The sequence below is a fragment of the Dama dama genome, chromosome 18 (genome assembly GCF_033118175.1).
Source record: "Dama dama isolate Ldn47 chromosome 18, ASM3311817v1, whole genome shotgun sequence".
Taxonomy (NCBI): Eukaryota; Metazoa; Chordata; class Mammalia; order Artiodactyla; family Cervidae; genus Dama; species Dama dama.
In genome coordinates this window covers 49,187,353-49,201,949 of record NC_083698.1, presented here as the reverse complement: position 1 = coordinate 49,201,949, position 14,597 = coordinate 49,187,353, and the positions used below count along the sequence as shown (strand labels likewise).

Sequence of the window (14,597 nt, the reverse complement as noted above, 5' to 3'; positions counted from 1 at the left end):
CTATTAGTTTTTTTAAGGAACTTCTGTGCTGTTTTCCATAGTGGCTGCATCAATTTACAGTCCCACCAACAGTGTAGGAGGGTTCCCTTTTCTGCACGCCCTCTCCGCAGCATTTATTATTTGTAGATTTTTTTTAACAGTGGTCATTCTGACCTGTGAGGTGGTACCTCACTGTAATTTTGATTTGCATTTCTCTAATAATTAGCAATGTTGAGAATCTTTTCATGTGTCTATTGGTCATCTGTATGTCTTTCTTGGAGAAGTGTCTATTTAGGTTTTCTGCCCATTTTTTGATTCACTTGTTTTGTTGTTGAGTTGTATGAGATGTTTGCATTATATTTTGGAAACGAAGCCCTTATTGGTCACATCATTTGCAAATATTTTCTCCCAAATACGATGTTTTTTTGTTTTATTTATGATTTCCTTTGCTGTGCAAAAGCATAAAAGTTTGATTGGGTCCCATTTTTTATTTTTGCTTTTATTTCTTTTGGGAGACTGATTCATGAAAACGTTGGTAAGATTTAGGTTAGAGAATGTTTTGCCTATGTTCTCTTCTAGGAATTTTATGATATCATGTCTTATATTTAAATCTTTAAGCCATTTTGAGTTTATATGTGTTGTAAGCCATTTTGTGTTTTGATGTGAGCCAGTGTTCTAACTTCATTGATTTACATGTGGCTTTCCTAACACCACTTGGTGAAGAGACTGTCTTTTCTCCATTGTATATTCTTGCCTCCTTTGTCAAAGATCAATTGACTGAGGGATATGGGTTTATTTTGGGCTTTGTATTCTGTCCCATTGTGATCTGTATGTGACTGCAGCTTAGGTGGTGTGAACTCTCCAGCTTCGTTCTTTTTCAGAATTGTTTTGGCTGTTCTCTTTCATCTGCCATTATTACTTTGCGTTTATTACTGAAAGTGAAAGTTGCTCAGTGGTGTCCAACTCTTTGCAACCCCATGGACTATACAGTCCATGGATTTCTCCAGGCCAGAATACTGGAGTGGGTAGCCTTTCCCTTCTCCAGGGGATCTTCCCAACCCAGGGATCAAACCCAGGTCTTCCACACTGCAGGCAGATTCTTTACCAGCTGAGCCACAAGGGAAGCCCATTTATTATTGAGGGTGTGAATAATATTTTTTCCCTCTAATTTTCTAGCCAAAATCTTTTCTTTTATTTTAATACTTTGGTGGTGTTTATGGTTGTTCTGGACATCAGAATGATTTCTTGATCTTGCTTGCATTTAAGGGAAGCAGTATTAATACATAGCCAAAGTAATCTTCATTCATTGGATTCTTAAAATGTAGAAAATTAATAGTATAGGAAGCATTGGTGTTAGAATCAACTTGATATGTATCAAAGAAATTCTTCTTGGATTTTGAGTGGGCATTCATTGAATCTGTAGAATAGTTTGAGGAAAATTTGTTATTTTACAATAAGGAGACTTCCAATCCATGAACCCAGCATATCTGTTTATTTAGAGCTTCTTTGATTTCTTTCATCAGTTTCATGTAGTTCTCAGGATATTAGTCTTGCACATATTTTGTTAGATTTTTACCTAAGTTATAGGTTCTTGCTTGCTCCTCTTGCTTAGTCTTGTCCAACTCTTTGCAACCCCATGGACTGTAGCCTGCCAGGATCCTCTGTCCGTGGAATTTTCCAGGCAAGAATACTGAAGTGGGTTGTCATTTCCTCCTCCAAGAAAGTTCTTTAGGTCATTGAGTAGTTTTCTTTATTTGTTTAAGACTCCTTCGGATTTTTCATTGGAAAGAATCATGTTTGCAAGTAGAAAGTTTTATTTATGAAATTGCCTTTCATTCCTTTTTCTTACCTTATTGCACTAAGATCTCAGTATGATGTTAAATAGGAGGGATGAGAACAGACATTCTTGTCTTGTTCCTGATTTTAGGAGGGAGCTTTCAGTCTTTGACCACTAAGGATGATGTTAGCTAAAGGCTTTGTTGAAAATATCTTTTATCAGATTAAAAACACTGTCTTTTTAGTTTGCTAAGAATTTTTACCATTATTGGTTGTTGAATGTTATTAAATAATTTTCTGTTTCTATTGAGGTTGTTGTGGCTTTTCATCTTTAATCAGTTGATATCATGAATTACTATCGTTTATTTTCAAATATTGAAACAGCCCTAAATTTCCAGGATAAACTCCACTTGGTTGTGATGTGTTATCCTTTCTATATATAATTTAATTAAATTTGCTAATATTTTATTGAGAGGATTTTTGCATTTACCTTCAGCAGGGTTTTGGTCTTTGAGTTGTGTTTCTTATAGTATTTTAGTCTTTGGTATAAGATAATGCTGTTCTTTTTTAAAAAGTTGGAAGTTGTTTTCACTTCTGTTTTCTGAAGTAATTAGTATAGAATTCGTATTTCTTCCTAAAATACCTGTTAGAAGAAAACCTGATGTTTTTATTTGTTGAAATGCTTTTAACAATAAATTTGATTTCTTTACTTGATCTAGGACTATTTCTTTTTCCATTATTTTTAGTTTCCACAGCAGAGCAGTGACAAGTGGACAGTATGAAATAAGGCTTTTGTTTTTGCCAAGTGTGGTCCCTTAATTCAGTGACTACCTGAGTGGGTATTTTAAATATCACCTGGAAAGCTTCTCTCAGTAGTGTTTTCTGGGCCTCATTACCAGAATCTAATTCAGTTGGTTGGGTAGGGCTCATGAATGTACATTTCTGACAAGATCACTGATCAGCTTAGTTGAAGGCTATTGTATAGTGGTTGGGAAATTATTATAATTACTCATAATTTCTTCACTAAATGATAATACTGGGCTTGTCATCTAACCTTTCAAAATATATATATATATATATGTATTATGTATGTATTCATTAGTATTAATCTCTGTAATACAGCCTGTATTCTCTTGAAATACGCCTGTCAGTATACCTGTTGATGGCACTTTCCTGGTGGCTCAGACGGAAAAGAATCTGCCTGCAATGCAGGAGACCCAGGTTCAGTCCCCTGGAGAAGGGAATGGCAACCCACTCCAGTATTCTTGCCTGGAGAATTCCACAGACAGAGGAGCCTGGCGGGCTACAGTCCATGGGGTCACAAAGAGTCGGACACAACTGAGTGACTAACAGTTTCAATTTTCAGTTTCATACCTGTTGATATTTGTCTCTCACTTATTTTTGAGCTAAAATTTCCCAAGATTCATTCAGGTGTCATGTTCAAAACATTTTGAATTTATGCTTTCTTCCTTTCTACATTTTTCTTTTTACTAATTTGTGACTTTAAAGATAAGCACATCTGTGACTGTATAGACACATATATTTTTGTTGTTGTACCTAAGTGTTTCTTAATTCTTCATACATATAAATTTTCTTGATGGGTCGTTTTTTTACAGTTTAGTTTAAAAGAAAATTTTGCTTATAAGAAAATCTTTCTGTGTAGGCAGCTTTGAATCGTTAAATGCATTAGTTATATGTAATATGTATATTTTATCGGCATTCAGTTTATGCATTGTGGTTATATCAAATAATTAAAAGAGTAATAACCTTAGGGTGTTTGAGTGGAAAAAAAGTCAGTCTTTAAAATCTTAAGCCATTTTCAATAGAATTTTGAAGCAGTATAATTCCACATGGTTCTTTGGTTGTTTTAGCAGAGGCCTATGCTGTGTAACATTTATATCTTCCTTTCTGTTTCAGGTGCGTATAGCGGCCAAGTTCATCATTCATGCTCCTCCTGGAGAATTTAATGAAGTGTTTAATGGTGAGTGTTTAATTCATAACAGTAAGGCTTGATGTATCCAGTACTCATTCTTTAAAGAATAAATTATATAACCAGTAACTGAGCTAAAGAGAATGGGTAGAAAAATCTGTATTTTCTGAATTGCAATGAAAATTTTTGTCAATCTGCATTATGTAAGGTCTACAATATATTTATGACTTATGATTATTGTACCTGATAAATTTTAATCCTCTAAAAGAATAACATTAAATCATTTAAAAAGACAAGAAAAATTTAATTTTTACTATTCTTTGGAATTGTGTGATGCATTTTTTGTATTTCTTTTAAAGAAAAGCTTAGTAGATTAATAGGAACAGCCAAGAAAGGGAGAAACACTGTTTCACCATGCCTGTTTCACCTGCTTAGAAAATGATATCACGTGTAAAAAAATTTGTTGTTTAAATGATAGCTCATAAATCAGTTAACAGTATGCCTCTTTAAACCTCACACTATATGGCAGACAGTTTTATAATTGCTCACCCACAGATGAGAAATTTAAATATAACATAGTCTCCTGGTTGCTGTAAAAACTCTAAAATACTTCCTCTTTTAACGGAAAGAACAATGTGGATGAAACATTGAGACAGTCATGCAGAAAATGGCTTGTAGTGATCTTTATAACAAAACTTTTTTAAAACAGTTTTGAGAATAAGCTACCATAAGTACTTTTAAAAATGTGTTACTTCTATTTCATATATATTTATTTGGCCTTTACTATGTCTTAAAATTAAATTTATACATGGGTATTCAGTTTCATTTTTTAAACATTTTACTCCAGAGCAAGCTATTTAAACCTGTTTTTTAAGAAGTTTAATCATTCATTTTCATTCATAGCATAAGATACAATGGAATCTCACGTCAGAAAAGATTAGTTTTGAAAGTCAAAAAATGAGGCAAAAATTGTTGCTGTTGTGCAGTCAGTTGTGTTTGACTCTTAGCAACCCCATGGACTGCAGCCCAGCAGGCTTCCGTTTTCCTTCACCATCTCCCAGAGATGTGATGGACTCATGTCCATTGAGATGGTGTTGGCCATCCGACCATTTCGTCCTCTGTCATCCCCTTCTCCTTCTGCCTTCAATCTTTCCTAGCATCAGGGTCTTTTCCAATGAGTCAGGTCTTCACGTCGTGGCCGAAGTATTGGAGCTTCAACTTCAGCATCAGTCCCTCCATCCAATGAAAATTCAAGATTGATTTCCTTTAGGATTGACTGCTTTGATCTCCTTGCAGTCCAAGGGACTCAAGAGTCTTCTCAAACACCACAATTTGAAAGCATCACCACCACCTTCTATATGGTCTAACTCTCACATCCATACATGTCTGCTGGAAAAACCATAGCTTTGACTGTATAGACCTTTGTCAGCAAAGTGATGTCTCTGCTTTTTAATATGCTGTCTTAGGTTATCTTCCATGAAGCCAGGCGTCTTAATTTCATGGCTGCAATCACCATCTGTGATGATTTTGGAGCCCAAGAAAATAGTCTGTAACTGTTTTCCATTGTTTGCCCATCTATTTGCCATGAAGTGATAGGACCAGATGCCATGATCTTCATTTTTTGAATGTTGAGTTTTAAGTCAGCTTTTTCACTCTCCTCTTTCACCTTCATCAAGAGGCTCTTTAGTTCCTCTTTGCTTTCTGCCAGAAGGGTGGTGTCATTTGCATATCTGAGGTAATTGATACTTCTCTTGGCAATCTTGATTCCAGCTTGTGCTTCATCCAATCCGGCCTTTCACATAATGTACTCTGCAAACAAGGTGACAGTATACAGCCATATACTCCTTTCCCAACTTTGAACCAGTCCATTATTCATGTCTGGGTCTAACCATTGCTTCTTGTCCTGCATACAGGCTTCTCAGGAGACAGGTATGATGATCTGGTACTCCCATGTCTTTAAGAATTTTTCAGTTTGTTGTGATCCACACAGTCAAAGGCGTTAGCTTAGTCAGTGAAACAGAAGTAGATGGATGTTTCTCTGGAATTCCCTTGCTTTTTCTGTGATCCAGCAGATGTTGACAATTTGTTCTCTGGTTCCTCTGCTTTTTCTAAATCCAGCTCATATATCTGGAAGTTCTCAGTTCACATACTGCTGAAGCCTAGCTTGGAGGATTTTGAGCATGACCTTGCTGGCATGTGAAATGAGTGCAATTGTGTGGTAGTTAGAATATTTTTTGGCATTGCCCTTTTTTGAGATTGGAATGAAAACTGACCTTTTCCAGTTTTGTGGCCACTGCTGAGTTTTCCAAATTTGCTGGCATATTGAATGCAGCCCTTTAACAGCATCATCTTTTAGAATTTAAAATAGCTCAGCCATTTCAAATCCTAAAATACTCTAGAAAAACCCCCTAAATTATCCATAAACTGTATTAATGTATAATTTAGTACATAGCGTGACATATGGCAATTGTTACACATTTAAAAATTTTAACTACTGAGCTACACTCAGGAAGAATGGTAGTCTATATTGTGAAAAATCTGAAAGTTAAAATATTCTTCCTTTCAAGATAACTATAAAATCTAAAGCAATACGTTGGGAAATTGGGGAGAATTCAAAAATACTTCTGTTTCCTGTAGGGCTTAAATTCTGTTTTAATATTCAGCCTTTTTAATCTAAATACACGTTAATAAGTTTGATGGTTGGGACATTAAAGAAGACAGAGTCTCTTCTCCCTTGGGTCAAAATTGGTGTTTAACTTAAATTGATAATGGGGAAATTGCACTGAAGTCAGTGGCTCCCAAACTCCTGTACAATTTACAGAACCAGGAATAAATTATAATTCTGAGAGAAAGTTTTTCACTTACTGTTTTGAGTTAAATGCCTTACAAATGTGTTCATCAGAAAGACCCTTGAAGAATATATGAGTCCTAGAAATTGCTTTTGTAAGTCTCATTGGAACTTAATGTTGAGTTGATACATTCTGTGTTGAGGTTCAGTAGATTTGGACATTCAGGATAAGCCATACAGTAAGCCTGGCCTTGGGCTGTGGAATGTAAGTGGGGGATATAAGATATTATGTAGGTTTTAACTGAAGGAGTATTTTAGTGTTAAAAAGGAATTAAATATTTGAAGGGTCATATACATTTGATTATTTTTATGCTGTTTTTGTTGATAACATTAACATCAGAATAATTTCATGGAAGCCACAAAGGTTAGAAATGCAGAGTCATAATCTTGTCAAATTAGTGCTTCCCAAATGCTGTTTCCCAGATTGACTGTGTTAGAATCGTTACAACATAGATTTTTGGTCTTAGTTTTCAGGAACTGATGTGTTATCTGGGCAGGAGCTCTGAAATGTATACTGTTCTTTTGTTTTTTTTAGACTCCCACTCATCACCCATTGTTCTAATGTGTAGTCTGACTTGAAACCACATCCTTTAAGAGTAGTTTTTATTTTATTCAAATTCTTCTCTTTCTTTCATTGTATTCTACATATGATAAAAGTTTGAACTTTTTTTTTCCCAGAGTAAAGAAAACAGGATCAGTAGATTCTGCTTTTAAATTATTTTCCCATTTAAATGGGAGAAGAGACACTACCATGCAATACCACTGTTAATGCTTGTGCTTTAAATACTGAAGATACAGGAATCATGTGTCAAGTAGAATTGCCAGTTTACTTTGTGAGATAGGAATACCTATAATTTTAAATATCTTTGTTGTAGTTTTTCAGGCAGAAGCTTCCATTGTTTAAAATCAGTTAGTTTAGAAATCAAATTGGAGTTATATTAGTGGTTAGTCAAAGAGATTTTTTTAAAAACTTGTGACCTACTGCTGAAAAGAGGTATGTGAATAGGCAATATTTTTTCTTTTGAAATAACTTTATGTTTTTATTGATTCGTAGTCATTCTAAAATTTCTAAAGTGCAGAAGAGAATCTAGAATCACACAGAATTCTACCCTCTCTTCTCCACTGTTTGAATAAAATACTTTAAACATTTCGCAATTTAAATTTAGACTCATGTATATAACATTACATAAGTGTAGTACTATACATGATGAGTTTTGTCCTTCCTGTTTATTGAATATTTATTTCCATGTTGATAAATGCATATCTACATTATATCTACTAGAAGCCCAATTTTACACTATTTATAAGAACTATTGTCTGTGTTATATTTAACCAATTTCTAAAGTTATTTGTGTTATTTTCATTTAATGAAAAAAATTAGGATACTTTGTTATATGTATTTTTATGATAGCAATTATGTACAATAGCCAAGTGTATAGAGAAAATAATGAAAGAAAATACACCAAGACTAGAGTAGAATTTTGTTTGGTTTCTGGTGAAATTTTGTGATTTTTTTTTTCCCAACTAAAAGCTGTAGTTTTAGCTTTGTTTTAATGATTAATAGATACATGTCTGCATAGTTGAGTCTAAAATTAGGACAAAGTTAAGAATCAACAACCAGAATGAGATTACTCAATCAAGTAAAGTAGTTACCCATATCCAACTGAACACATTCATCTGTTGTTGAACATGAGATGTCTGAGAAACAAAATGCCTACATCTGTACAGTGTTCACAAACTGTTTCTTGTTTAATCACTTTTTCCATAAAGCAGATTCATTTGAGACTCATGGTAGTATTGTCACACTAACAGGCATAGTCCTCAATCTTTTGCATCCATAAGGCAGATTCATTTGAGACTCATGATAGTATTGTCACACTAACAGGCATAGTCCTCAGTCTTTTGCATCCATAAAGCAAATTAATTTGAGACTCATGATAGTATTGTCACATTAAGAGGCACAGTCCTCAATCTTTTTCAGGTCTGTTCACATCATCCTTTTGGTGTAGCTTATCTTCAGTTTATTCTTTGGAGACACAAAGAAGAAAGTTACAGGAATAGGTGGTTACAGTCTGCCTGCGTTTGAAATAACATTTTTATTTCGTTACATCTCCTATTTCCTTTCCAAAATCTTTTCTTTTCTTATTAATACCATGATGTGTTTCTGTGGTTATTTTGGTCATCACAGTAATATTTTGATCTTCTGTACATATTTTGTGGGGGTGGGTAGGAGGCTAATACATGACTGAAATAACTTAAATTCAGTCCATAGAAATTTCAAATATAGGAAAATAGTAATACTGAAAACATAATGTTTGTTTTGCAGATGTTCGGTTACTACTTAATAATGATAATCTTCTCAGGGAAGGAGCAGCCCAGTAAGTATTATGTATTACATTAACTTAACTAAAGTGAAATGGGAGAAACTTTTAAAGGGGTTTTAGGTACTAATCCTTGAAACAGATACTTGTACATCAAGTTCATATATATGTACTAGATTAGAAGAGAAATATTTTGACCACAGAGGGATATAGAGACACAACTATAACATGAAACTCTGTATTCATTGTGTGTGGCCTGTATACTTAATACTACATTTTGGCATTTGCACAGTTGGATAAAATATTTTAGAAACTTTGATTTTTGAAATTGTGACACTTTCAATTTTATGCAAGCTTAACTTTCTGTTAAATGATTGATCCTAATAGATATTTGAGAAGGACCGACTACTATATAGCACAGGGATCTATAGTCAGTATCTTATCATAACCTATAGTGGAAGATAATCTGAAAAAGAATGTATATGTTTGTATTCGTGAATCACTTTGCTGTACAGCTGAAATATTACAGATCAAGTGTACTTCAATTTAAAAGCTAGATTTTTGAGGGTTAGGAACTTATTTGTCCATAAATACCTAACATAGTATCTGAACCATGCTTACTTAATAAGCATTTACTAGATTTGTGAGTGATTCAAAGAATCACTAAGCAGTTCTAAATCTTAGTATGTCCTCTTTGGACCAATGACCACAATCATGACTTGCCACAACTATCTTAAGATTTTGGAGAAATAATTTGTTTTCTTTTCCTCTCCCACCTCCTTGAATAAGGCCTGTGGACCCATTTTTTAACTAACTTCTTTACTCATTTGAAAATGATGAAATTAAACTTTAAGATGCCTTACAAAGAGTGTTCAGTATCCATACAGCCACCTACTTTCATCTTAGAATACTACCCAGAATGTGAAATCTTGACTAATGGGGGAAATTTGCTCTAATTCTTTTTTTCTAAAGTTTGAAGGCTTTATCAATTAAATTTGTATTTTAAGAGTTAACTCTAATGAAGGTGGAAGTTCAGCAGACTTGCAGACATTTCTGATTTAAATTCCTATTATCTTTTCCCCACTTTTTAAATTGAAGTATACTTGATATACAATATTACATATGTTATAGGTATACAGCATAATGATTCACAGCTTTTTTTTTTTTTTTTTTTTTGATTCACAGCTTTTTAAAACTATATTCCATGAGTGATTACTACAAAATGCTGACTATATTCCCTGTTACACAATACATCCTTGTAGCTTATTTATTTTATACATAATAGTTTGTGCCTCTAATCACCTACCCTTTTCTTGCCCTACCTGCCTTCCCTCTCCCCACTAATAACCATGTTTGTTCTCCATATCTGTGAGTCTGTTTCTTTTTTGTTACATTCACTAGTTTGTCCTATTTTTAGATTATACGTGTAAGTGATACCATACAATACTTGTCTTCCTTTGACTTATTTCACTTAGCATAAATGCTCTCCATGTCCACCAATATTGTTGCAAGTGGCAAAATTTCATTATTTTTTATGGCTGAGTAGTATCCCATAGTACATAGTTACTACTACTTCTTTATCCATTCATCTGTTGGTGGACACTTAGGTTGCTTCCACAGCTTGGCAACTGTAAATAATTCTCCTATGAACATTGAGGTACAGGTATCCTTTTGAAGTAGTTTTTTTTCTTCTAATACAAACCAAGGAGTAGAATTGCTGGGTCATAGAGCAGTTCTGTCTTTAGTTTTTTGAGAAAGCTCCATATTGTTTTTCATGGTGGTTACACCAATTTACATTCCCACCAACAGTGTAGGGGGGTTCCCTTTTCTTCACATCCTTTCCAGCATTTGTTATTTATGTTCTTTTGGACACTAGCCATTCTGACAGGTGTGAAGTGATATCTCACTGTGGTTTTGATTCACATTTCCCTAATGATTAGTAATGTTGAGCATTTTTTCATATGCCTGTTGATCATCTGTATGTCCTTTTTGGAAGAATGTCTATTCAATTCTTCTGCCTATTTTTTAAGAATCAGGTGGTTTGTTTTTTTGTTTGTGATTTGTATCAACTTTTTATATATTCTGGATATTAATTCCTTATCAGTTATATATCATTTGAAAATATTTTTTCCTGTTCATTATTTGTCTTTTTGTTTTGTTGATGGTTTCCTGTGCTATGCAAAAAGTTTTAAGTTTAATTAGGTTCCTTTTGTTTACTTTGCTTTGGGAGATGGATCTAAAACTAGCTGCGATTTATATCAGAGTGTTGTCTATGTTTTCCTCTAGGCGTTTTATGATTTCCAGTCTTACAGTTGGGGCTTTAGAGTTTATTTTCATATATGGTATTAGAGAATGTTCAGATTTTATTGTTTTCCATGTCGCTATCCAGTTTTCCCACTTACTGAAGAGACTGTCTTTTCTCCATTGAATTTCTTGCCTTCTTTGTCATAGATTAATTGAATATAAGTATGTGGATTTATTTCTGGGTTCTCTGCTCTGTTCCATTGATCTGTAGAGACTTACTGAAGAGACTGTCTTTTCTCCATTGAATTTCTTGCCTTCTTTGTCATGGATTAATTGAACATAAGTATGTGGATTTATTTCTGGGTTCTCTGCTCTGTTCCATTGATCTGTATGTCTGTTTTTGTGTCAGCACCATACTGTTTTGATTACTGTAGCTCTGAATTAGATTGGCCCAAAGGTTCATTTGTGTTTTTCCTTAACATCTTACGGAACAACCCAAACAAGCCTTTGGACCAGCCCGGTAGCATAACTCTGAAATATGAGAGCATGGTTCTTCCAGGTCTGTTCTTCATTCTCAAGATTGTACAAGCTGCTAGGGGTCTTTTATGCCCTGTTATCTTTTAATAGCAATGTTTATATTTTATTTTTTATTGTGGGAAAAATATACCTAATATAAAATTTAACTTTTTAATGTTTCTTAAGCACACAATTCTTTGGCATCAAGTACATACACGTTTTGTATAACCATCACCATCATCCATTTCCAGAACTTTTTTTTAATTTCCCCAAAAGGAAACTCTACAATTTCCCATTCTCCCCTCCTCTTAGCCCCTGGGAATTATATTCTATTTTCTATATGAATTTGACTTCCCCAGATACCTCTTATAACTGGAATCATACAGTATTTGTCCTTTTGTAACTGGTTTTTTCTAGTTAACAGAATGTCTTCAAAGTTCTTCTGTATTGGAGCATGTTAAAATTTCCTTCCTTTTTAACACTTGCTGTGTGTGTGTGTCTTGTGGATAAAAAATGGATAAACATTTTGTTTTTCCATTCACCTGTCAATGAACATTTGGGTTGCTTCCACCCCTGTTAATGATTGACATGCTTGATAGAAATCAGTTTACTTGATATCTTTGACTTCAGTTATTAGTTTCTGAGTGAATGGCCTCTTATTCCTAAGTTCTTTAAACCTTCTAAATTATATATCCAAGTAAAATTAATTTTTCTTTCTTATAGCATATAGGATGTTGACAAAAGTCTTACAAAAATAAAGGAAATGTACATTGTTCATGACCTTTTAACAGCAGTACTTTTCAGAGTAATTGTTTCCTCTGAGTTCTTTGTGGTAAATAAATGTGGGTTGTTTCATGTAGGTGCAAAAATTAGTGGATTTTTTTTAAGTTAAGGAAATAAGAAACTTGATTTGTTGAAAGAAGTTTTTCCTGTGCAGAATAAAGTTTAATGAAGGTCACAAAAATATTCATAATTATATAAGTGGTATGAAATAGTCATACATTTGAATAAAGTATGATGAAAGCATTGAAATTTTATTTATCCAAAGTAGTATTTATCTGATGTTTGTTACTTTTAAATAAATTGAATTTCCTTGGAATGTGAGCTATATTTCTCTTTTGTTATAAACCAAATTTCAGGGACAGTCCTGGTCCATATTTTAAGAGGTATATACATTAAATGCCTGATATTCTAATCTTTTAAGATTAGTCCTTGAGGAAATCAGTACCTAGTGGTAAAAACAAAGTGTTTATAAGTATGACTTCAGAAAACATCAAAACTTTGAGTAGAAACATCAGTTTTTCTTGCATGTGGTTATAGTTGCAGTAAATGATTGCTAACTAGATGAATAAGAAGAGAAAGTATTGATTCTTTCTGTTGACTTCAGTTTTAATCTTTGTACAGAATTTCTCAAAACTCCTTATTCAAATTCATTTTGCAGATTTCTGAGGTTATCTGTAAAGTACAGAAATATACCTTAAACCATTGATTGACTTTAGAACTATATATTCTGATTTATACTGTCCTCTCTATGAAATAATTTTCAAACAAACATCGTGTTACCCCCGCCTCATTGTTCCCTTGATTCTGAATTACTTTTGAAGTATCTCCAAACCTGGTTTCATCCTCAAAAGTTAATGTATCACCTGTCCTTGAGACTGTCCAGAGCTATATAACGTAAGTTTGAAAAGCATTATAAAAACATTTAGAATGTAGCCCAGTGGCAGTTTCATCAGAGTAAGTGCATAGCCATCGTCCTGTTGCTGCTTCAATTTCATTTTTTTATATTGAATTTCTTTAAAACAAGCAGTCTCTTTCTCTGTACTTCTTTTCCACCTTCTGCCTTTTTCCTATTGCTTTAACTCTTTTAATTTTTTTTTAATTTAGTTTTGAGAAATTCCTGTCTTTTTGTAAGGGGAAGAAAACATGGGTTTTCTTAAAAAGTGGTTTTAATTGGACATCTTTGCTAAAAGGCATAAATTCAGTATATTTCATAGTAAAATTAGGCATACTGAAGACTTGGTACTCCTAAATCTAGAAAACTTCGAAATATCCAGAAATAGCCTTATATCTAACAGATGTATGAATGCCAGACTTTACTGTGATGATGAGACAAATAAACCTCTTAGGGATTTCCCAGTGGGGAGTAAGACATATTCAGTTTCTATCTAACTGAAGAAAGTATAGAGGCATATTGGAGCCCAATATCCAAGGCCTATGGAGCAGAAAGGAAGAAATTTAAAATTTCTATTTACAGATGATTTTTGAGCTGAGTTTAAATAATGAACAGAATTTGAACAATAGATAAGAGAAATTAGTGGAAATACATGGTGAAAAGTAAAAGATGTGAGTGACTCGTAGTAAAGGGCGTAAAAATATCTTAGCTACAGGAACAGGTGACTTAGAAATGGGTGATCGGGCTGTAGGGGCAGAGAAATTGTTGGTTTCACTATGTCTAACAGAGTGCTTAACACCTAAATATTTGCATGATGGAGAGGTAGGTAAATGGATGATGAGTGGGTAAATGGAGTGTTTTCTGAACTAGAAGGAACTTTGGAAGTCATCTAGTTCAAACCCCTCTTTTTGTGGATGTGATAAGTGAGGCCTATACTAGCTAAATATTGAGAGCTGGATGTCATTCATCAGTTTTTATAAAGCCATATCTATATAATATATACCTAATATAAGATCAATAGTGGAGAATTAACAGTTTTATTTAACTTGTCATGTGCAGTGCAGGAGACTTTTATTGACAAGTGAATTGTTTGTGATTTTTTTTTTAAGAGCATTAAATACATAATTTTAAATAACCGACCTTTTTCTTTTTTAGTGCATTTGCACAATATAACTTGGACCAGTTTACCCCAGTAAAAATTGAAGGTTATGAAGATCAGGTATGTACGTTTCACATAAACACAGAATCTGCTTTTCTTTATTTCACTTATAATGGTTAATGTATCCTGCAAGAATTGTAAAGTGGTAT

General features: G+C 33.6%; 1 protein-coding gene across 1 annotated transcript in view; it reads left to right on the top strand.

The window, feature by feature from the left end:
* Window positions 1-14,597, top strand: part of CAPZA2 (capping actin protein of muscle Z-line subunit alpha 2) — a 54,831-nt gene that overhangs the window by 23,842 nt on the left and 16,392 nt on the right. The window contains exons 2-4 of the mRNA XM_061165303.1: window positions 3,673-3,736; window positions 8,860-8,911; window positions 14,445-14,508. Coding sequence (XP_061021286.1) covers window positions 3,673-3,736; window positions 8,860-8,911; window positions 14,445-14,508 — 180 coding nt within the window. The remainder of the gene's footprint in view (window positions 1-3,672; window positions 3,737-8,859; window positions 8,912-14,444; window positions 14,509-14,597) is intronic.